The sequence below is a fragment of the Euprymna scolopes genome, chromosome 19, assembly GCF_053919585.1.
Source record: "Euprymna scolopes isolate OS-2025 chromosome 19, ASM5391958v1, whole genome shotgun sequence".
Taxonomy (NCBI): domain Eukaryota; kingdom Metazoa; phylum Mollusca; class Cephalopoda; order Sepiida; family Sepiolidae; genus Euprymna; species Euprymna scolopes.
In genome coordinates, this window is record NC_136500.1 from 19656132 (window position 1) to 19682066 (window position 25935).

At 33.9% G+C, this 25935-nt stretch overlaps 1 protein-coding gene across 1 annotated transcript in view; it reads right to left on the reverse strand.

Annotated features, from left to right (window-relative positions):
* Positions 1-25138, reverse strand: part of LOC145303471 (inhibitor of Bruton tyrosine kinase-like) — a 147890-nt gene extending 122752 nt beyond the window's left edge. The window contains exons 1-4 of the mRNA XM_080144819.1: positions 24852-25138; positions 18169-18528; positions 16461-16557; positions 5695-5819 (exon numbers count right to left, since the gene is read on the reverse strand). Coding sequence (XP_080000945.1) covers positions 5695-5819; positions 16461-16557; positions 18169-18489 — 543 coding nt within the window. The 5' untranslated portion in view covers positions 18490-18528; positions 24852-25138. The remainder of the gene's footprint in view (positions 1-5694; positions 5820-16460; positions 16558-18168; positions 18529-24851) is intronic.
* Positions 25139-25935: the final 797 nt, after the last annotated feature.

Below are 25935 nucleotides of genomic sequence, written 5' to 3' on the forward strand. Positions count from 1 at the left end.
CAAAACCAAAGCAAAATATGATGAAATTAAAAATAAAATAGATAAACCCCATAATTTATTATACCATATCTGTTCACACTGAAACATTTATCACAATATTTTGTGGATCTATATTAAAAAAACTTGTTAAACTTTGTGACATATTTACATTCTATGTGGTCAGGTGCGAACGAACACCCCATAATTTTATTATACCATATTTCTTCAAACTGAAACATAATTATCACAGATAAATATGAAAAGCCTTTATAAAAGTTTGTGCCTATTTCCATTCTATGGAGGCCTGGCGCGAACGCAGACCCCACAATTTTATTACACCATCCCTATTTAAGTTAAAACATACTTATCAAAGTATTCTTATGTACATCTATATCAAAAACCATTGTAAACGTTTTCTTTTTACATTTTTCATTTCCATACATTGTGGACCAGGCACGAACGCAGACCCCACAATTTTAATGAACCACCGATCAAACATACCCATTCCTGTGTCTCGATACATCTTCTATCATTATATGTAATCAGTTTTTTTAAAATAGTCAACTATATAGAAGCCTATTCGTGACCAGAGACACACACACACAGACGTTCAGCTTTATATTATAAAATATATATATGTGTGTGTGTGTGTGTGTGTGTGTGTGTGTGTGTGTGCAAATATCTCTACGTATAAAATAAATATATAAAAACTCAAACCCATACTGTTAAAGCTTATTAGTAGAATTAGAAGAAAGCACAACACATTGCCGCTAAATTTTGACAGGATGCTGTATTTCTTACCACTCTCAACACTCAAGTATACAAGTCGCTCCCTATAGTAATACACACGGACGAAAAAACGCTTTGGATAATCACAGATTTCAAGGTAGTTCTACTAAAATAGCTATATTTTTTAAACCAAAGCACTTCAAGTCTTCAAATTACTACCGTTTTGTTCGGAAATGAATATACTTTCAAATGAATTAATAAATATGAATGTACATTATATATTTTAAGAGTTTTGAGCAAATAAAGTGATAAAAATGTGAACGTCATAAAATGGCGTTTTCGGTAAGGTTTTGTAATGACCCCCCCCTGTTTTCTAAAGGTCCGTACCGTGATTGTATGAAATATTTCGTCATGAAATTTGGGAATCAATAAGAAGAGGTGTTAATCTTAATACTGTCAAGTGTCCGAAATATTTTTGACCATTTCTTTTTTTGTCGTGTTAAAAATAAGACTTTAATATGCCGAGTATCGAACATTTTGAAAAAAAATTCTTCGGACACCCAGTAGTAAGTAAATCAATCTTTTTACTATCTTTATCAATTAAAAGTATTATTTTATGTTGAGTAGGACCACGGTAATTGATAATTTAAAAGGACCTACCCGAAAAAAAAAATTGTTTCTATTTCTCGAATTTGGTCAAATGAAGTTAATATTACTAGAAGCAGCAGCAGCAGCAGCAGCTACAACCTGTAGAATCAGCCATAGCACAGTGTATAAACAAACACGCGTTCTTTAATTTTTATTCAAGAACGAATTAAGAAAAACAAAATGAAACATAATGAAAATAATTAAGAAAAACAAAATGAAACAAAATGAAAACATAATGAAATATGAATATAAATGTTCTTATGTTTAATTAGAGCTATTTTGTTATCAGAATAACATTAGTTTAGAACTATTCGGTTTTCAGAATGTATAATAACAACAATCCCAACCAATTCGGCATTATGAATCTGTTGCAATTTCTCACATTTTTCGTCAAATTTAAACACATGGTTAAAAAAAACAAAATAAACTTTTGTAGATATATAGCTTGCATGCACTTTTATTCTTTAAATTAGTTTTGAACAGCGAATTAAAACAATGTTTTACTGCGAACAGCCACAAATGTTTTTTTTCAAAATCAAAATAAGTATTAAAATCTCGTTTATACATAGATTCGAAAAAGTTGTCAAAAAACAAATATAACAAATAAATGTTATCAAAGGCAAGATAAGTTACTTTTCTACCTAACTGGATAATTTTCTAGTGTTTTTATTTAATGTAACATGTTTATTCAGCTCGAAAAACGTACAGTGTTTTCCGATGTATTGGAAAATTAAAAATGGCGCCCGGCCCGACTCTCTTTGACACGGTAAGTTTGAGAAAAGGAGTTAAAAATTTAAAAAAAAAAAACTATACAAAATACTGTTAAAAACTCACCGAATATATGTTAGCCTATGTCACGGTAACATATATTGAGCGAGTTTCTAGCAGTATTTTGTCTACTTTTTTATTTTTAACTCTTTTCCCCAAACTTACCGTTTCAAGAGAGTCGGGCGGCGGGCGCCATTTAAAATTTTCCAAAACATCGGTAAACACTGTTTTCAAGCTGAATAAACATGTTACATTAAATAAAAACACTAAAAAATTATCCAGTTAGGTAGAAAAGTAACTTGCTTTTGATAACATTTATTTGTTATATATTTGTTTTTTTTGACAACTTTTTCGAATCTATGTGTATAATAATACAAACCCTCAAAATCTATATCAATATTCTTGAAATTTTAAAAGCAGTTAGAAAACACATCAAACTACAATTAGGAAGCTTTTTATTTCGTTAATTTTTTTTTCTACTTATTAAGCGAAAGATATTTTTACAACCTGCTCCAGTGTAGTATAAACGGCCTATGGAATTAACACCTTCAACCTCGAAAATAGAAATCAACAAATTTATGGAATTTTCTTTGAAATTTCGCAACGCAGTTTTTTATTAAATTAAAACTAAATATATAATATAAAGCCAATAATTATGAACCGCTAACAGTAAATATGAGTGATGAACGCTCTCTTTGAAAAAAAAGCTCTCTTAACCTCACCTCTAATCCAAATTATGTGTGGCAAGTCTCCTCCTAAAACACTCTTTAACCCTAACAATAACACTAAGTTCGAGTGGCAAGCCTCCCTCCCCCTCCAACAAAATACCTCTGTAAGCCACATACAAGCATCTAAAACAAACAAACAAAAAATAGATCCTTCCTTAAAGAAAATACACATAAAAATAAATTGGTTAACTGTCCTAAAATGCTAGAATGGCCAGGAAATGGTGAATTATTTTACATTAAATTTTTGTGAAACTAACCGCTCCCCCCTCTAATATTGTTTTTGTTAGCTTTGTCTCTGTCAAGTTTTCAGTATGTTCACACATAATTTTCCTTAGCCCTACAATTAATTCAAAGTCCGAATGGCAACCCTCCACATATTCTCATTGCATAGAAACCCTCTTAAAACTACACATAATCATCTTAAAAAAAAAAAAAAGCATGCATATTTTCCCATAGAAAAAAAAACAGTTAACTGCCCTAAAATGCTAGAATGATCTGTAATAGGAAATTATTTTACATTCAATTCTAAAATAATTTGTTTATCTTTCATTAAAGTTTTTCATGGCATTTTATACATAATTTCCTAAAAAGGTAGAATCACATTTTGGAGGGGTGGTCAGAAGGAGTTGAGTGGGGTTAAACAGAAGGTGTTAATCTATAATAATACCAAAGAAATATTGCAATATATTCATTTTTAAATGGTCTTATGTTTAGATTTAAGTTTTTTGTACATAAAGCACATTACAATTCAACTTTGAGTTCTCCAACTTCTTTTCTGTTTATGGATACATGGCATTTTTAAGGAATTGCTGCATATTTATGCACATTTACTGCAGATTATTTGGAAACCATAAACTTTGGGAGATTTTCAGTTGCATATTCTGATTCCTTGTACAAAAATACACTTATACAGTAAATTTCATTTCTTAGTCTTGTGTTTTAACAAAGATATGACATTTTTACTGAAAAAGTAGTGTAAAAAATGTGACGAAACGCATATGGTCTTAAAGAGGAGAAAATATCCAAACGTGTGAGGCACAAAAATAGCCATAACTTCCTTAATTTTAATCAGATTTTAAAAATTTAAAAAGATTCTTTCTTAGCTCATCAAGCTCTTTCTATGCATACCAATATTGAAATATTTCAAGCTATTTCAATTTTTTCATGTGTATTGCTACTCCCTACTGAGACCACTTCTGCTGATCCATTCATGTAGAAATAGACTTTATTACAAAAGAGTTCCACAACTCTTAAGGATAGAGAAGGGTTAATCTTCCTGCATCCATTAATATATTAACACGTACATATGTACACATAGATGCACAGATTCACACAATCTTAAAACTATGTAATGAAAAAAAACTAGGACAACAAATATGAAGATGGCTTTTTTGCCATCAGTCAGGGAGGAGGAGGAGGAGTTCCTCAGCACCAAAGCTAACAGAGGAGTAATAATAATAAGTAGTAATAAGAGGAGTAACAGAGTCTCGACTAATGTTGAGATGACTTGTTCTCTGGTTCTGTGACACTCTCCCAGACTTTGCCTTCTCACTCTTTAAGAAGGGATCAATTTATTGCTAATCGCCGGAGTTACCCCTATTAGGGAATGTTGACAAATTAAGAAAATGTTTCTGAATTTTTGAGATGAGGATTGATAATTTGTATTATTTAGACACGTGGCATAGTGGATAAAGTACTTGGTAAAATTCAGTTGCAAGTTGAACTCATCTGGAGGTTGAAGGTTCAATCCTCAGTGTGGGAGATACAAAGAATACAATTACTTAAGATTTCTACTTGGTCATGGCTGACAGAACAAGAGCATGGTACCCTCAGGGTTCCATTTAAAATTCTATGCAGACTCTCAAGTTTCACAAAAATTCCAGAGTTCAACAATAGAAGAAGGTCAGAGGTTACATTGACTGAAACATTATGAAAATAATGCTTAAAATGCGAACAGTAGTCCAGATAATCCAAATAATATAAAAAAAAAAGAAAAGAAATGTGTAGGAAAAAAAATCAACTACAGATTTCGATCAAACATTCTCAAACTTATCAAACAGCAAGCAAATCTTGTTTACAGGATTCAGACTGCATTTAATACATTTGTTGTTAGCGGTGTTCAAACATATTTATAATAGCTTCCGTCAATTGATAGGTCTATCATATTTAAAATTTAAATATCATTTTCTTCAGTTGGTAACACTCAAGTTCAAAATAGAATTTTCATCAGTCTGTGATGCTTAAGTTTGAAATAGAATTACCATCATTCTGTCATACTTAAGTTAGAAATAGAATTTTCATTGGTCCATAATGCTTGAATTTAAAATAAAATTTTCAGCAGTCTGTCATGCTTAAGTTTAAAATAGAATTTTCAGCAGTCTGTCATGCTTAAGTTTAAAATAGAATTTTCAGCAGTCTGTCATGCTTAAGTTTAAAATAGAATTTTCAGCAGTCTGTCATGCTTAAGTTTAAAATAGAATTTTCATTGGTTCATTACACTTAAGCTAAAATAGAATTTTTGTTGGTCAGTCAAGGTTTGGTTTGAAATAAATCTTTTTTTTTTTTTTTTTGGTCCATGATGCTTAAGTTTTAAATTAAACTTTCTTTGGTCTTTCATGCTTTTATTTGGAAAATTTTTTTTATTGTTAATGATACAGACTAGCTCTAAGGCAGACCTAATAGATGCATCTTAAGAATAACTTTTGCTACTTCCACAACATTTTAGTCCTCGTGCTCTTCAGACATCTGAAGAAGGCTGGAGAGTATAAAAGTCAAAATGTTGTGCAAATGGCAACAACCAAGATGAGATAAAAAAAATTTTTTTCCATCAAAGAAAACAAACCTGTCTTATGCTTAGTTTCTGACGCCTAAATGTGTCAGCAGATGTTGGGATGAGACGTCTCTGCTCTGATGAGTGGCCTAGGGTACTGTTTAGATTTTCGCCCCACAAAAACAATTCATTAGGATCTGAAGGAGAAGAATTAATCACATTATTTAAAAAAAATCACAATTTTCTTTTTTTTTCGTTAATCCTCCCACCCCAACAGAATTTTAATGTTCCACTCTATCTCCTCTGAGATCTTCCGACCACTCAGTTGTATCAGTTAAGATAAAAATGAAATGTAATAAGTCTTCAGACGTACCTCTCCACCGTACTGTATATCGATACTCTATGGCTGACTGGGATAGCTTCCGTAAATTTATATCTGATTTACCTCTGCATTCCATGTTTAAAAAGGATGTGTCTTCTATAGTATCAGATCTGACCGAATGGTTAATTGTGGCATAGACTGATTCATACCATCTAAAAGTTTCAACAAAAACCTAACAGCCAGCCATGGTTCTTTCCAGAATGTGCTGCTGCCATCGCACACAGAAATCACTTTTTCCATAGCTACCAATGTAATAGGGATACTGAGACTAAAGCTGCTTCAGGACTGCCAGCAACCATTGTAAAAGAGTAATAAAAAAAATGCAAGAGAGCTATATGCTCAGTCTGTTAAATCCAAAGCAGTTGAGCAGCAGCTAGGTTCCAACCAGTTTTGGCAAATTGTAAACAGGATCCTGAACAGAAGCATGCGTTCTATCCCAACCATCATCAATGGAGCTGAGGTCATCTTGTCAGCATCAGACAAGGTCAAACTATTTGCCAAGAACTTTGCAGCTAATTCTACCCTATGCAACAAAAGCAATCAACTCCCCATATTTCCTCCTATAACAGACAACACGCTATGCAACATACAAATATCTGTGCGTGATGTCGCCAAGCTAATCAAGAACCTTGATTCCAGTAAAGTAACTGGCCCCGGCGGCATTCCAATTATAGTGTTGAAAAAGCTTCAACTAGAACATGCCCCCATACTTACAAAACTGTTTAAGCGTTGGCTTAAGGAGAAGTGCTTCCCAACACCCTGGAAAACCTCATCAGTATGCCCTGTATTTAAGAATTCAGGTGAAAAGTCATCTCCCTCTCAGTACAGACCAATAAGTCTCCTGTGTGTCATGTGTAAGTTGCTGGAATCCATATTAAATAAAGAAGTAGTCAACCACCTCAGCAGAAATAACCTTCTTAGTGACATGCAATATGGTTTCCGTTCTGTTAGATCTACAGCAGATGTGCTAACGGTTATATCTCATAGGATTAGTGAATCTCTTGACAAAGGCTTCCTTTCTAGGGCACATGCTCTTGACATATCAATATTAGTGGTTGATGTGCAGAAATCAGAGGTCCACAGTATTAACGCTGGAGTCCCTCAGGGGTCACACCTGGGCCCAACTCTCTTCCTCATCTACATCAATGATCTCCCAAAACACATACTTAAATCATTAGTTGACATCTATGCTGATGACACATAATCTATGGCAACACATCAAAGGCTGTAAATGACAAAGTTCTCTCTGATTCTCTCTCCTCTGATCTTGACCGCGTGGTACAGTGGAGGAAGAGGTGGCTAATTACTTTTAATGAATCTAAAACCAAGCTCTTATCTTTACATCATCAACACTCTGATCCCCATCTGGCGTTAATTGAAATGGATGGCTCTCGCCTTGGGTAGGCTTCATGTTTTGACAAGCTTCTGGGATTGATCTTTACTCCTGATCTGAAATAGAAAAGCCAGGTACATCCAAGGATGGAGTACTGCTGCCACATATGGGCAGAAGCTGCTAAAAACAGCCTATCCTGCCTTGACAGAGTACAAAATAGACTTTGTGGCTTAGTGCGGGATGCCTTTTTCTCTTCCCTGCAACCTCTCTCCCACAGCGAGCATATCTTTGTTTTATCGTTACTTCCATGGAAAGTGTTCGTCTGAGCTACAATCTCTGGTGTCCCCTCGCCAATATTTCACGATGAACACCCATCTAGCTCAAACCACTGCCCAAAACTTTCCCCACTCTTTATCTGTGCCAAAACCAAAATGTGGATTCCATGAACAAAGCTTCTTTCTTAGAAGTGCACACCTGTGGAACTCTCTTCCATTTGCCTGTTTCCCACATGATTACAACTTGGATGTCTTCAAGTCCAACATAAACAAATCCCTGATGAACCGCCCCCTTAAGTAAGACACTTTATCAAATCTCCAATACTAACAGTTACTACAATATTATCCCATTGATTACTGTACACGCAATAACCCTTATCCCCGAGTGGCTTCCAGGCCTTGATAAGTGGTGACTACCATGTAAAAAAAAGAAAATCTATCCTGACCGCCATCCAGTGGACGAAGAATAAGATTTTGTGAAACTTAAATGTTTTGGTGAACTGACGATGTACAGAATCAGATTTTTTACAATTTTTACAGATTTTGTAACTTTTGTGAAATTAACTTTTCGTGGTTAGAAAATCTGATTCTGTCTTTCTTTCCTGGCGCACATACGAAGCTTACTTTTGCTTTTTCAGCAGAAATCAGCATAGAGACGCTGAGTATTTTATGTGAAGATCTCCCGGTACAGATGATCAAAAACCACAGTTTCCGATGAGGTTAGAGGTCAGTTGCTGACCTGAGCACTGGAGGCCTGTCACAATTGGTGCCGTGATCAGGATATGACCCTGAGGGTGTAATTGATTTGCCGCGGAAAAAAAAGTACGATGAACACAAAAAAATAATAATAGACAGAGAGAGAAAAACGTAAAGAAAAGAGAAGGTGAAAAAAAAACACGCGTGAAACGCACATTTGAAAATAAGACAATCGCAAAAAACTGAAAAAAAAAAAAACTATGATAAAATAGAGAAAGAAAATTTGAAAATAAGACAATTGTAAAAAACTGAAAAAAAAAAACTATGATAAGAAAGAAAAGTGAAGGTTATAAAACACAGGGACAGTAGAAGAGAAAAAGAAGAGAAAGAACTTTTTTTCTCTCCCTTGGGACACACGCGCGAACAAGAGAAAATTGTAGTCAATAGTGAGAGAAAGGGAAGAGTTGTCCTTTTTAGCGCGTAACTTGGATTGAGTTATAATTTTGTGTGTTGACTTACATTGAAAGAAGAGAGAGGTTGAAAAAAAAAAAAAGAGAAAGTAGCTTTTAAAGAGATATTGGTGCAGTCTTTTGAGTGGTTAAATTGTATTGAATTTGATTTTTTTTTCTGTTTCAATTGTTTATGTGATTTTTCTCTTCTTGATTTCATTGACTATATTGTGTATATTTGACTGCTTTGGGTGTTATTAGGATGTAGGGAGTTAGCTAAATAATAGGATAATAAATGGATAAATAAATGGATATTAAAGAGGTCACGGGGGTTACGTCCGAGTGTTGGGCATGGGTGCGGATGAACACAGACGCAGATAGTCCTAGGCGGTGGATAGACGAGATCTCTGGGGAGCTCACAAATATGGTAGAGAAGAGTCTGGGTTCATCCAAAGTCACAGAGGCATTTTGAGCTTTACTGGGACACTTGAGAATTCCGAGCTTCCATGGAGAAGCAAGTGAACTTGACGAATGGCTACAGGCAGTCGGAAAGAAACAGACAGTTTATGGTCTTCAAGATGCGGAGATGATTCTTCTTGCATACGAAGCTGCTTCAGGCCCAGTATCCAGATTCATTGGCAGACAATTCCAAGAAAATTCACAGCTGACCTGGCAGCAGTTAAGGTCAGCTCTAATTAAGGAATTCAGCAGTGAAAGAATGGTCATTGACGCCGTCTGGGAATTATTTAGGCTTCGTCAATGAGCCGGAGAAGAGATTAGTGGTTTGGCTGAGAGAGTGTCCAAGCTGGTGATAAGGGCTTTCCCAGACCGGACGGGCCGATATAAGTCCTGCTGGCTGACGTGTTGGGTGAGGCTCTTCTGGATCGGGATATAAGGGCAGACCTGTTGAAGGGTAACCCCGTTAACCTGAGCGAGGCGGTAGAGCTTGCTCAGAACAGTGACTGACCGCGTTTGGGGGCACATTCGAAATTCGAGACTGTGGGAGGAGGTCAGGAAGAACCTTTCCCCTGTGAGAAAGCCAAGGTCAAGACCGGCAACTGAAGTTAATCCCCCTGCCCCGGGAGATAATCGAGGAAGACTGGGATAAGGAAGCTGATTCCAATTATTTGGAATGGGACATTCGTTATGGCCACTATAAGCCCGTTCCTGGAAGAATGGGACTGGTATGCTTTAGGTGTGATTATAAAGGTCATCGGGTGGCAGAATCTCCAACCTGATGGGAAGGTAATCCCTGGGATCTGCAACCCTACTGCTGCAAGTGTCATAAACACGGACACGGATCTAAATGGTGCACAAATGCAAGTGACTGTCGCTTAGGAATTGGCCGATATGCTCAATCAGAGCAACGAGACCCGCCCCCCCCCCACCTGAGGGCAAATCAAAAGGGAACGGACGGGAGGCTCCAAACCAGAGGATGAGTGGCCGGGTCACCTGAGTACAACCCGTCCTAAAACTGGCTCCAGGAAATGCCGATGGGTCGCTCAGGATATAAGGGCACCGGTGACCCAAAAGGTGTCAATGCCCTTGTGCTGTTGGATGTGCGGACAAACCGGTCATATGGCCAGAACCTCTCCGAAACTGCGTTGTTGGAATTGTAGGGAAACTGGCCATTGGAGAAAGGAGTGCCCTCAGAAAAGAAAGAGGTCCCCAAAACAAGGGGGAGGATATCAGAAATTTGGCTGTTAAGGGGTCAAAGTTCAACGATTTGACCTTTGACAACTCTAACAAACTCCTCCGCCAATTTTGGGTCTAAACACTTGAAATTTTAGATATAGGTTCCTTGGACATGAATCTAACTTAATAACTGTATTTGAGCCCAAAACAATAAATGTTAAGGAGTCATAAGTGAGGTCAAAGTTTTTAAAAATTTGACCTCTGCGGTCTCTACCAAATTACTCAGACAATTTCTGGTCTAAACATTTGAAATTTTACATAAAGGGTATTCAGAGATAAGGCAAGCTTTTTAATTAGTTTGAGCTACAAATATATAAATCTATGTATGTATGTTTGCATGTCTGCCTAAAACTTTTTACAGAGGCGATGGATTTTCACAAGATCAGTATCGTTTTGAACTCGGCTCTTCAGATGACAAATATCGAAAAATTGGCTAAAAACATTAATTTCTTCACCTTCAACTGGACACTTTTCTACAGGGAGGGATCGCTTTTTTCACAGATATTTTCGAAAGTAATCCCCTCTTTTTGATTGTCTAGCCTTAATTTAAAGCTACGTCACTTCCAGTTTGGTGATGGTCATCACGTTTTTTTTCCCCATTCTTTTTCTCCTTCGCGGTACGGATTCGAGTCTGCCTTTTTTTCTTTTTTTTTTTTTGCTCAACACACACCGCCATACACCCGGGCAATACCGGACACCTATACTAGTAAATATATAAATTAAAAACAACAAAATATCTCCAAAACAAACCAATTTCCAATGCAGCCATATACACTGTTCCTTGTGAAAGTTGCCATCATATATAGGTTGGTGAAACCCAACATAGATTAGAGAAAAGGTTCAATGAACATAAAAGAGATATAAGAAATAGCAATTCTCTGAGTGCATTATTCTCTCAGTCATTGCAACATAATTTGACTTCAAACAAGCAAAAATAGTTAAATTTATTTCAAATAAACGGAAACGGAAACTTCTTGAATCAGTGCTTATCGCAAATTCAAGCACAATTAAACAATATGGAGGTTTCTACAATGTATTGCCATTAATAAGTAAACTCTTATTAAAAGAAGATAATTTACTTTTAGACACAGGTTAACTCTCTTACCATAGAAAACAACACCTATAATAATACATATAATCAGTCAATAAATTACATAACAAAAATACACTCATCTCATTTCAGTTACATATCCATATTTAAATTATAATGGATGTATTTGTTCTAAAAAGAATATGAACTGCATCATATCTTTTTAAATATATTAACGGCTATATGACGTTATAAAAAAAAATCTTACTCTATTTCACAATGCTATTGAATTTCCAACAACTTTTTCGTTTCTCAAATGGAACAAAGTCATACATTTCATTACATGAAAAATATATTTTTAAATATTTGTAATGATGTTTTGTTTTCTTATTTCATTCATCTCGCAATAAAACACGTTGATGAACACATAACTTGGTTTGTTCCTATTTTTTTATCTCTTTATTATATCATCAGAACAATAGGAATAGTTATTGTGGTAGCCCCCCCCCGCCCAAATGTAAACAGAATTCTTTTAAAACAGGTCTTCTACTTGGTTAATGTCAGTGTGTTACTTACAGAAAAACGGTTAAACTGCAGAAACACCTGTCAAAAACTATACAAGTTCCATAATTGTATACCCCCTCCAAAAAAAGAACGAAAAACATAAAAATGTTTTTGCAAACCACTCGTGAAAACTTAATCAATTAAAAAAGTATTAAAAACTATGTAACAACACAAAAAAAATGAATCACATCTATTTTTCTAAAAAACTTTCTTGTTATTTCAAATGTCTGTTAAAGACTTCTCCGTGACATGACAAGCCACTTTACTATGCGTGTGTGTGTGTGTGCACGAGCATTAACAAAGGTGGTGAAATGGCACAAAATAGTCCCAGGGTCCAGGGGTTAATACCATGCAAACGGTAAATTTGCGACGGGTTTGATTATCGGATTTATTGTCAGTGACCTCAAATACCCCTATCAAAGACAAATTCGAGTGGTCGGTGTTCTGTTGTAGCGTAAGGTAACATTTACCTTAGTAGGGTTATGAAAGTTTTTATTTTGAAGTGGGTATTATTCATACTCGGGGCTAGTTGTAGATTTTTTTGGGTGAGGTTTGTCACTCAGATTTAAGGTTAATGCTACAACAGATTCGAGAAAGGCACTTTTAGAGGGTCAGCTTGTCACTCAGACCTAGATTTAGTAATAGCATGATATATAACATTTTCAAATTGAAAAAAAAATATTTAAAAAATTTGGAGTACTAACTGCTGTAAAAGGCAATAATGACTGCGAAATTGGGGAATTATTATAAATTAAATTTATATGTGAAACTGATCCCTCTCTACTCTAAATTCTAAATTGCTTTAGTTCTCATTTTTGTTTTGTTTTTTCCACCGAGTGTTTTAGGGTATTCACACATAATCACGTAAAAAAGTAAAATCTTTTTTTTTTTTTTTTGTAATTGGTAGCTAGAAAGTCATTTCTTACTACAATAAAGTACACAAGTTAAGCATATTTGAAAACCAATATTTCTTGAAGTAACCAATATTATGTAAAAGGACCACAAATCGCATTACTTTTAAACAAAAAAGTTTTGTTTTTCAAAATAAACCTGTAAACGTACTTTACAAAACTCTTTGATTTCAAACTAAATAGCCGACAGCTTCAGCTGCTAACTAATTAACAATATTTATTGCTACCGTTCAAATTGTTTACTTTCATTGAAAAGCGTTTGAAATTATGGAGGAGAAGCTAATTAAAAATGGCTGGTATCAAAAGAGAAATCAACAGAGAATTATCATTTTGAAACATGAAAATAATAAAAACATGAATTTACTTATTACTTGGCATACAAAAAATATTTAGAAAAATATGTTGTTTTTTTTATTCAATCTTCACCCCAAACAAGGCAAGTGCCACTTTGAAGTAGGGGGCTACTATCGGGGACAATTTGCAGGGGCATTATGAAGGGAGATGAGTAGAAAGATGTTTGTTCACATTACACTTGAACTTCTGCATATCAGTACAGTTGGGAAAGCAGTATCCCAGAAGGGAGTTCCAAAGACTTGCAGTTTTGGGGAAGAAACTATTGGAGTAAAAGGCTTTCTTACACCTAGGAATCTCGACTGTAAAGGGGTGGGACTTAGCTGCTTGTCAGGTCCATCGGGGGTAGTCACGCCGAGGAGGTACAAGTGCTTTCAGTTTGTCAGAGCAGCCACCATTAAAGTATTTGTAGAACAGGCAGAGGGATGCAACATTTTGTTGATGGGACAGAGGCTGAAGCTTAGATGACAGTTCAGGACCTATCAGGTTGGCGACTCTCTTTTGAACCCTGTCCAGGAGTGAGAGACAAGTAGTAGATGCACCAGCCCAAATGTGACAGCAATACTCCATACATAGGCGAATGGTGGCCTTATAGAGGTACAGATTACTTTCAGGTATAAGTAATTTTCTGGCACGGTAGAGAGAGCCCACCTTCTCATATGTATGATACATGTGATGTTAAAATCTTATTCTAAAATCAACAAAAAGACTAATGGACCAGTTTATTTCATACCCTAACAATAAGTGAGATTGATGGGGTTTTTTCTGATTGTTTTTCAAATTTCATGATGAAATTCCTCATAGGGGAATGGTGCCAAGCTTTTAAGCACCGAGCAGGTTAAAAAAAATCTAATGCAAAATGGCTGTTTCATAGCGTTAACATTTTTTATCATTTCCTAAAAACTCTTCAAATATATCATGTAGATTATTATTTATTAAAGCACGCGAAATTTCGAGGGCTTAAAAAGTTTTGGTTTTTAAAATATGACTATTTTAATAGAAATACCTCAAAATCTGTAATTATCCAAATCGTTTTATGGTTGATGGGCATTGCTAATAATAGACACAAAGGAAATGACAATAGCAGAAACTTCAGACACGGAATGTACACATATCCAAGGCAATAGCAGAAAATAACCTTCAGGCTGTAATGGAATGGATCTGCAAATGAATGGTAACATTTAATGCTACTAAGACTAAGCTTCTTTCCTTTAACAACTACAAAAAACTTCTTAACCACTGATTTCCATGACAAGTAAAACTCTACCCAAAAGTTTATTATTTAAACTCCTCAGCTTAATATTCACATGCAACATGAATTCGAACTAACACATTCAGGACATTGCCAAGGCTTTTGTATAGAAGGTGAGCTTCCTCTACTGTGTTAGAAAATTATTCACCAGAGAGTATCCTATGTGTTTAACAATTCGTCCATGCATAGAGTATTATTGTCACATCTGGGCTTGTGCATCTACCACTAGTCTCTCATTCCTAGACAGCATAAAAAAAAAAAAAGCCTCAAGTCTAATAGGTTCTGCACTTTCAGGTAAACTTCAAACTCTATTCATTGCTGCCATGTTGCATTCCTGTGCCTGTTTTACAAGTACTTTAATGGAATGTGCTCTGATGAACTCATAACACTTGTAGTCTTTTGATGTACACGCTCCTAACTAATCAAGCAACAAAATCCCACCCTTTCATTTTTGTAGTCCCAAGATGCTAGGAAGCCTCCTATTCTAATAGTTTCTTTCCTCAAACTGCCAGAATTTGGAATTCTCTTCCTGTTTCCCCTGACTGTACTAACCTGCAACAGTTAAAATGTTATGTGAACAAACATCTCACTACTTAACTCCCCAGTGTCCTGTTAAACACAATCCCAAATAGCAGGCCTTTTATGTTCCAAATGGCAAAAACACACTCTAGATGATGATGTATCAGAATCTCAACATGGTTTAAGAAATGACAGAGAAGTGGCAATATCCTTGCTTGGGATGGAAAAGAGTAAAAAAAAATAAAAAATAAAAAAAAATAATTTTTTATATGCATTAGTTCTTTCTATTTATCTAAAATATCTTCTCATAAAATGTATACAATGCTGTTTTATAAGAATAGTATTTAAGATATATAAAGCGTACTATTCAATTATTGGAATTCTTTGAGATGAGTAAGTTGTATATTTATTTATTTGTGGACTGTTATCCTCATCTTCATAATTGTCGTTTCACAATATTTCGGCCAACTATTACTCTGGCCTTCTTCAAGTGGTTGTTAACCACGATGGGATAGAAATGCTGAATCTGTTAACTGTATCCTCAGTAATTACTGCCTTCCATAGTTGTTGTTGACTCACCACGTTTTGGCCAACTAATCCTCTGGCAGTTTTGAGTAGGATTAAAACTGCTATCTTCAGATAATGCTCACCTGGAACTGTAAAGACTCAACACCTCTATCCACTGCACCATGGGTCCTAAACCTGAAGGGTGATCCAGGTTGGATTTTTTTTTTGGGGGGGGGGGTCTTATAAATCCAAGTTTTTCATTCTTATCTGGTTTTCCATAGTTGGGTCTGTATTGAATGTTATTAGATATTATTATTTTTATTTTATTGGAATCCTTTGAGATGAGTAAATTATATATGAAATGTTTACAAGTAATAAATGCTGGGTAATAAATGAAATAATAACTATGCAAGAAATAATAAAAAGAACTATAAAATGTCTTCAGTACATAATAATAAGAAAAAAATTTTTTTAAAAAACAAAATAAAAAAAAAAATGGAACATTTCAGCAAATATTTTTTCTTTTTTAAATAGTAAGTAGGATAGTTGGTGGGGAAGAAAAAAAAAATCAACATTTTTTTTTGTAAAGAATGGATTTTACTTTTGATTTCAATTTACTTTACGAATATTTGAGATAAAAAAATAGATCTTGTGGCTTAAAAACATCGAAAAAAATTATGGTGGAATAAAAATAGTGGCTAAAAAGACATTGAAGAAATGTTTTAACAAAACCTGGTGAAGATTTTTTTTTCTTGAGGGACACAAATAATTTTTTTTTTTTTTCAAAGAGAAAAAAAACAATGCATGACTTCTCTATTAAAACAATTTCAGATTTCTCGTTTCTGAAAAAAAGGTGGTAAAAACAATGGCTTACCTTCGAGAGAATATTTGAAAGAATTTGAACGATTCATTTGAAGCAATTCTAAAGCTTGTAATCTGTCATGATCCAAAAGGGTAAGAAGAGCAGAATTCTTTTAAAAAAAAAAAAAAAAAAAAAAAAAAACTCAATTAAATCAGTGGTTGCAGCCAAATTTTTTTCTGCATTGTTGAAATAAAGACTTATTTATATTGCACCAGATTTATCGTTGATACAAAATAAGTCAAGAAGAAAAAAGAAACAGATAAATCAAGTTATCTGTGATCTACTTGAATAAGTAACAAAAATGAGTTGTCTCCCCCTGTGATCACTACTACTGGAATAAGTAAAGCATGAATTACCTCTCCTGTGACCACTACAAATTGAATAAAGCAGATGTCTCCCACATGATTACTACTACTTAAATAAATTAAGCAAGAGTTATCTCTCCTGATATCATGAGTGTTTAAATATATAAAGCACGACGAGTTGTCTGCCCCTGAAATCATTACTACTTATTTTAGTAAAGCACAAGTTGTCTTCTTTTATGAATGTACACATAGCCCTCCCCCTTCCAAGTTCATAAAAATAGGAGAGAGTTTGAATGTGTTCTACAAACCACCCTAGAGTGTCTTCACTCTCTCTGTACAAAATTTTGTCAGGACATGCTGACATGAGAAAACTTCTACAAGTAAACCCTGACCAAATATTTCAAATAACATAGTATTCAAAGCCCAAATAATATCTCAATATAGACAGACAATCTTCTACTGATATTAGCACAAGTAACAACATAGTTGAATAGTCACCAGACTAAATGAATTCTGGTCTTTGAATTCAGTAAAACCAAATAAAAACCATACAGTTAATTGGACCATTGCGAAGAGTAAAAATTATTATTCTTCATTGCTTTAATTACTTATAGTATAGAAAGGAAAGAGGAACCTTAAATAAACCTTCAAATGTGTAACATTTTAAACAACTTTGCACATGTGTTTTCGCCAGTGAGCAATCAAGGACAACAAAAACAACAACAAAACAAAGTCTTTTTATACACAAGTTGTGTAAAATATTTAGTGCTTGTCTTTCTTCATAGTTGCTCCCTTTGTTGTTTATGACTGGCCGTAATCCTCATTATGGTTGTTGACCTCTAACCTCTTCTGCTTAACTACACAATGGCGACTTACTAAGACTTTCAAAGGTTTTATTAGACAGAGAGTTTGTTCATGGACGAAGAGATTACCTAGGCTGAAATTAACTCCTTCTTACTTGTTCTTCTACTTGAGAATTGACACAGACAGGCAGACATGAAGGTAATATATACTTCGAGCCTCTCTACATCACCGGATGCAACTTACCTCTCGATTCAGACTGACTAGAAACTCTGTTCTTGTTCAATAATTTCTATCATCATCTTGTTCTCCTGAATTTCTGGCACGATTTGTCTAGGAAGCTTTGACACGCCTACCACCACTGCTTCAATCATACCTCCTGCGGCTGGGTCTATTTCCATTTGCTGCCAGGTCATCCTGATATGTACTTAATGTAGCCTTCGCTAAAATGCATACTAGTTAACATAATCACTACTTACTGGCATAAGATTATAATACATAACAAATGTGTCTCATAAAGAGATTAAGTGCTAGCCCCAAAAAGAGGGGGGGGTTTCATTTCGGAGAACTCCCTGAAGTAAAATGAAAAAAGAAATAAAAATAATAAAACAAACCTGAATAAGAAATCTGGCGATTGCAATGTGGCCATAAAATATGGCTTTATGTAACGCTGTCCATTTTGATTCACCGTCCACAGCATTGATGTCAACCTTTTTCTCTTTCAGTAGCCATTCTACAACATCAAATTTGCCACACACCGTAGCCATGTGTAAAGCTGTCCGTCCATCAAGGTCGGCTTGGTGGCCAGCCGAATGGCACAGTTGAAAATAAGCCTGAATTTCAGGCAGTGAATACCGTGTTATTACAGAGTTCAGTTCAGAGGCATGCTTTCTTGAGTGGCACTTGGGACCACACTCATAATCAAAGACATCCATCACGTTTCCTTTTCGATATTTTTATGGCAGATGAAAAAACTAAAAAATGAAACAAAAATGGAATTAATATTAGTTGCATTAATAATAATAATGATGAAATAAATGTGGCGTTTTGCCTACTGATATCATAATTTTGCATGACTTCTATGTCTCATTACAAAGATTAAAATAATGATACAAGTCTACTGAACCTTATACCTAGAATCCTTATTCACATTCTGAGCAAAATTCATCAAATAATTTTGCTTCTAGAAAATGTCTAAAACTTATCGATTAAGTTTAAATGGTATTTACAAGCAACTGAAATTCAGGGAATCTTAATTGGCAATGGATCAAGTTTAATGCAAATCTGAAATATTTAAAATTAATAGAAATCCACTGTTTAGGAGCACAATGAAAATAGAAATCAAAACATGACAGTTAAAAGATGATGTGCATTATTTTTTCTTAACTATCATGATGGTTTTTTTTTTACACATGATCGAGTGCTAACACACTTAACTGGACGATACAACCTCCATCTCCGCCAAACACCATCATGACAATTAAGAAAAAAACAAAGTGTTGTCTAAACCTTCCTAATGAAGGCTTTTGTAAAAGCCGAAAATTAGAAATTTTAAATACATAAACATTTATTAAAAAAAGTAAAAATAATGCACGTGTCTGATCTTTTAAACATTATGTTTTGAATTTGAAATATATTTAAATTTTAGAAAATTGGATGTTGTTCCCATATCATACTTCTAAAACTTTTCTAAAATAATCCAAAGGAGCTGAAATTCAAGGACATTTATTATTTGGCATCTAATATCTATGGTTAAAATTTAAGAAAATATATGGCATAGATACTATCCCTACGAAAGTATTTCATATAGGCTGGTTATAGAGTTGCCACATACATCAATAAAACTATGCAAAAATGACACCAAATATAAAAGCCATGCAGTTCAGATCATGATCGACAGAATGTTAGTTCTTTTTATTTCAGATAACAGAATACAAAAGAACAAACAAATAAATGTGATCAGTACAAACTTACTTTGCCTTTTTGTTATGTTTTGGAATTTGGTTTTGGTTTGAGATTATTCTTTGAAAATAAAGACTTGGTGAAAAATAGAGTTTATTACAGTAAAAAAGCTTTATTATAAGTCACTACAGAATTACTTGGAGAGAGCTGTTAAATTATCATGATTAATTTATTCATATATCTATACTAGCATGGGTGCCCGGTGTTGCCCGAGTGTTTGGAGGTGGATGTTGAGCAAAAAAATAAAAAAAGTGGTAATAGGAAGGCAGGCTCGAACCCATATCGCAAAAGAACGGGAAAAAAACCCAACGTCTTTGTTGTTACGACCACCGCCAAACCGGAAGTGATGTAGGTTTAATTAAGGCTAGAAAATCGAAAGGGAGGATGACTTTCGAAAATATCGGCGAAAAAAAGGGACCCCCCTGTAAAAAAGTGCCCAATGAAGGTAAAGATATTAATGCTTTTAGCCAATTTTTCAATATTTGTCGTCTGAAAGGTCGAACTTCAAAATGATACCAATCTTGTAAAAATCCGTTGCCTCTGTTGAAAGTTTTAGGCAGACATGCAAACATACATACATACATACATTTATATATTGGTAACTCAAATTTTCGACCTAAACCGATTAAAAAGCTTGCCCTATCTCTGAATACCCTTTATGTAAAATTTCAAATGTTTAGACAAGAAATTGTCTGAGTAATTTGGTAGAGACTGAAGCGGTCAAATTTTTTAAAACTTTGATCCCTATCATGACCCCTTAATATTTATCGTTTTGGGCTCAAATCCAGTTATAAAAGTTAGATCCATGTTCATGAAACCTATATCTAAAATTTCAATTGTTTATACCTAAAATTGGTGGAGGAGTTTGGTAGAGTTCTCAAAGGTCAAATCGTTGAACTTTGACCCCTTAACAGCCAAATTTCTGGCCGAAAATGAATTACAAAGATTTTCCCAAATCTCAGTACCCTGTATATCAAATTTCGAGTTTGTAGACTGAAAATTGACAGAGTTATTGTGTAGGGAAATGTACACAGACACTTTCACTTTTATAGATATGTGTGTGTGTGTATATCTATATATCTATAAAAGTGAACGTGTCAGTGTGTCTGTCTGTCTGTGTATATTTTCCTTCGCAATAACTCTGTTAATTTTTAGTCTACAGACTCGAAATTTGATATACAGGGCAGTAAGATTTGGGAAAAATCTTTGGGATCGGTTTTCAACTAGAAATTTATCTGTTAAGGGGGTCAAAGTTCAACGATTTGACCTTTGAGAACTCTACCAAACTTCTCCAACAGTTTGGGGGCTAAACACTTAAAATTTTAGATATAGGTTCCTTGGACATGGATCTAACTTAACTCAATTTGAGCCCAAAACAATAAATTTTATGGGGTCATAATAGGGGTCAAAGTTAAAAAAATTGACCTTTTTTTTTTGTTTTGTCTTTTTTTGCTCAGCATACACCTCTAAACACCCAGGCAACGCCGGGCACCCATGCTAGTATATATATAAAAGTGAACGTGTCTGTGTGTGTGTGTGTGTGTGTGTGTCTGTCTGTCTGTCTGTGTACATTTCCCTACGCAATAACTGTCAATTTTAAGTCTACAGACGAAATTTGATATACAGGGTACTGAGATTTGGGAAAATCTATGTGATTGGTTTTCGGCTACAAATTTGGCTGTTAAGAGGTCAAAGTTCAAAGATTTGATCTTTGAGAACTCTACCAAACTCCTCCGCCAATTTGGGGTCTAAACACTTGAAATTTTAGATATAGGTTCCTTGGACATGGATGCAACTTAATTTGAGCCCAAAACAATAAATTTTACGGGGTCATAATAGGGGTGAAAGTTTTAAAAAATTGACCGTTTTATTTATTTTTTTTTTGCTCAGCAGACACCTCCAAACACCCGGGCAATGCCGGGCACCCATGCTAGTATGTATATATATATATATATATATATATATATAGATAGATAGATAGATAGAGAGAGTCATCCACATACAGTACTGTTTCGCTATATATATATATGTATGCGTGTGTGTGTGTATATATATATGTATGTATATATCTATATGTCTAAAAGTGAAGTATGTGTGTGTACATTTCCCTACCAAATAACTGTCAATTTTTGGTCTACAGACTCGAGATTTGATATAAGAGGTATTGAGATGTGGGAAAATCTTTTTAATGGGGTTTCAGCCAGAAATTTGGCTGTCAAGGGGTGAAAGTTCAACGATTTGACCTTTGAAAACTCTACCAAACTCCTCCGCGAATTTTAAGTCTAAACACTTGAAATTTTAAATGTAGGTTACTTGGACATAGGCCAAACTTTTTCATTTGAGTTGAGACCAAAACAATGAATGTTAAGGGGCTAAAATTGGGGTCAAAGTTTTAAAAAATTGACTTCTGCAGTCTTTACCAAATTACTCAGCTAATTTCTGATCTAAACATTTGAAATTTTACATAAAGAGTATTCAGAGATAGGGCAAGCTTTTTAGCTAGTTTGGGTCGAAAATTTTAGTTGTCAAGCGGTCAAAGTTCAAAAGATTTGACCTTTGTGGTCTCTAGCAAACTACTCAGCCAATTTTTGTCAAAACATTTGAAATTTTATATAACAGGTATTCAGACATGCGGCAAGCATTTTAATCAGTTTTGGAGCGAAAAATTGGCTGTTAAAAGGTCAAAGTTGACCTTTGCATATTCTACCAAACTCCTCCGCTAATTTGGGGTCTAAACACTTGAAATTTTAGATGTAGGTAACTTGAACATGGGTCAAACTTTATTTTGGTTTGAGACCAAAACAATAAATGTTAAAGGGTCAAAATTGAGGTCAAATTTTTAAAAATTACCTTTGCGGTCTCTATCAAATTACTCAGACAATTTCTAGTCTAAACATTTGAAATTTTACATAAAGGGTATTCACACATAGAGCAAGTTATGAACAGTATATAGTGCCCGAGCAAAGTCATATATATATATATATATATATATATATATATATATATATATATATATATATATATATGTATGTCACAGAAGAACCGGTGGTTTTTGAGATATTTTTTTTGTAAGATACAGAATTTTAATTTGCCGGCCTGTCAGGACAATGCAGGCAGATTCAGCTCACATGTTTTCCAAGAAAGGACCTAAGGAAGACATTTCTACCAAAATTCCTTTCTCTTCAGGACATTTTTATTTCAAAGAAAACAAAACGTTGGAACTTTCTATAAAATTGTGAAGAGTGACTCTCAAAGAAGGAGAAAAAAAAGAAAGAACAAACATTTTTAAAGGATACTTTTCACATCCCCTTTTTTTCTTTCAAGTTTTACCAACAAAGTAAGATTGTTTTTTTTCTGTGTCATTATTTTTAAAGGGACAAAGCATATCTCCTATTTTTAATTTGTTTGGACAATAATTTTAACTTTGTCATTCCATTCGATAGTCTCGAAAATTAGAATTAGTCTTTCTATTAGAGATCCCTTTTTTGTATGTCCCAATTTTTTTTTTTTTTTCTTATTTTTTGATAACCCCTGCTTTGGGAAATAAAAGCAATACAGCATTTTATTTTTCAATAAAACTTGACTAAATTAGTATACTTTTCAGGTCTGGTTTTTATTTTCTCCTTTTTTTGTTTTGCCTCCCCTTTGTTTACGCCATTTTGCCTTTATGTTTTTTTCATTCCCCTTTTTTCCCCTTTCAATTAGTTACTATGAAAAACGGATTTTGATAACGAGTTCAAAATTTCGACAGTAGTCTAGTCACTACTTACTTACCTCCTAACACCAATTTTTTTTTTAATGTAGACAATATCTAACTCCCCAAAAAGAGGGCCTCTAGATTGGAATAAAAAAAAAATTACTTCAGATTGGACGGAGTTCTCCACCTCTGACTAAGTACAGAACAGATCTTAGCCCAAAGTAATCAATAATATTACTTTCAAACAGAAGAGTAAAACCCCTGTTAAGGACAGGTTTCCAAATAATAATGCTATTACTTTGAAACCTAATTTTAACATTTAACAGGGAGGGAAGAGGGCTTTGTTAACTATTCTGTACCTTGACTTGCTGGCTAAAATATTAACCAATATAAAGTCCACATTGACAATTATTATTGTCAACTAAAAGTGCGATAATTATACAAATTATTTACTTAATTATTGAAATAGTTTGTAAATAAAGCAAATAAATGAGTAAATTTATATTTGAGTTCGCAAAAATCACTAAAAGTTAAAGTGGAGTTGATAAGAAGGATAAATGAATGACACTTGAAACTTCAACTTTGAAATGGTCACCATTTTAATGATAATATAATGAATTTTGCAGACAAGTGAACTAGCTATTATTTATTTTTATTTATTAATTTTTTGCTAAAACTTGGTTTTAAGTAACACTCGAAGTGTTCATTCCATAATTGAAATTTCACTCACGTAAATTGGTTTTAAACAAGCGAAAAAAAATTACTTCAGGTAAAATGATAGCTCCAGTTCATAAGTTTATCCTTTGAATAGAAAATTACAAACTAGAGTTATCGTTCTTAGTTTCTATCTCGACTGGTTTATAAAGATGGCAACTATATTTTTAACATCGACTTTCATTTCATATGTACGATGAAACTGGCTACGACTTACTTTTGGGACATTTTGCATTATAGATAACAAAATGAAAAAGTGATATTTATTCATTGGGTTTCTGTCAGTATTTTGTTTAATTTTCGATTTTTGAGCAGTTATCGAAACAACCCAGATGAGACCATCTAATGTCAGCCATTTTTTCTTGTTCTGATCTAAGGCTCGGCACCAATTGCTGTTTCAAAGTAAATAAACGCTTTAAAATAAGTTAAACATAAAAACTTATCCAAGTCGATAGAAGAGTAACTTACCTTGCCTTTGATAAATTTATTTGTTGTATATTTGTTTTTTTTTACCACTTTTTCGTTTTGTTGTCTATACTCTAAAATGCCAAAACTAAATAATTTACGTGACTCAAATAAGAACTTACCACCACAAATTGTTAACAATTAAAATTTAAATATTTTTAAAATTTTATATGACAATCGATTAATGAATAAATAAGTAAATAAAAAAAAAATACTGAAAAAAAATAAAAAAAATAAGGAAAGCTTAAAATAAATTGAAAGTGAAAATGATTGAAGTAACGATGTTTGAAAATTGTTTACATGGCACTTTTTTTTTTACGTACACGAAAGTTATATAAAAAAAAAGCTTTTAGCGAAAGTAAACAACATTTAAAACACGCATTGCACAAATTAATTTAAAACGAATACCCATTTATCTGTACATAAACGATTTCATATTTCAGAAATATTTATACTTACAAGATTTCAAATGCTTTTATTTTCCAATCAGATTCATAAGGTGTCTGAGGTTGAAAGTTGCTGAATTAATAAAAATCGTAGAGTTCTCTCCCTTTGCCAATTGCCCATTGACATCGTTTAATTAGATTAACTTATACAGAGACAGAAAAATACGCCTAAATAGTTCAAATTTATCTATCCTCTATATCCTGTAATAATTTTATTAACTAAGCAGAGCGGTTCAACTAATGATTCAGTCCTGAATTTCATTTCCGATTGTTGTGCAGTAGACACGAGTAGCCGGTGCCAACCTAAAAAGGGTTCTTTCTGAATAATGATCATCTTCCTTTGGACAAACTCGTGAAGAACGATGTCATTTCAGCATCAGAATTTTGGTTAACACAGCATTTTAAGAGAAGAAAAAAAATCATATATAATTTCTGGGTTATTTCGTTATTATAGCGGAATTCAAAAACTGAAATATAGAATTTCAAGTGAAACCAATAGTATCATCTACTGAATTATCATGTCACAATAAAGAAATTATCCAAAAATTACGAAACACTATACATTAGAAAATTAATTATTAATGAAAATAGTTTCAAAATAAATAAAAAAATGTCAAGTGTGTATATAAATTAACAGCATCAAGTCAGAGGAAGTAACTTCGTCCGTTTATTACAATTAATGGTGGATAATCACGAAATCATCTATTTGTACAAAGTACATGTTTTACGTAATAATGCAGTAATATTTAGCAAATTGCGATGACAATTAGATAGATAACATTACTTATTGTTGAAATTGATAAAAACAGTAAGTACAGGGTGGAACGATACAATTGTTGCCCTAGAAAAGACGATATGATTCCATTTCCGTTTGATAAAAACCGGTTTTATTCTCTTTTTGTTGCAGATCATCTACTAGTTGGCCAGTTGTGTACAAATTCCAAGAGCGATAGGAGGTTTTTATCATAACTGAAAGTGACACAATGTTCAATGAAAATCGAGATTTGAAATGCACTGCTGTACAACTCATGCTCTCTACCGATCCAAGTTATGACAACAGGACCATTGCCAGCACCTTCAAAATGCAAATCTGGATG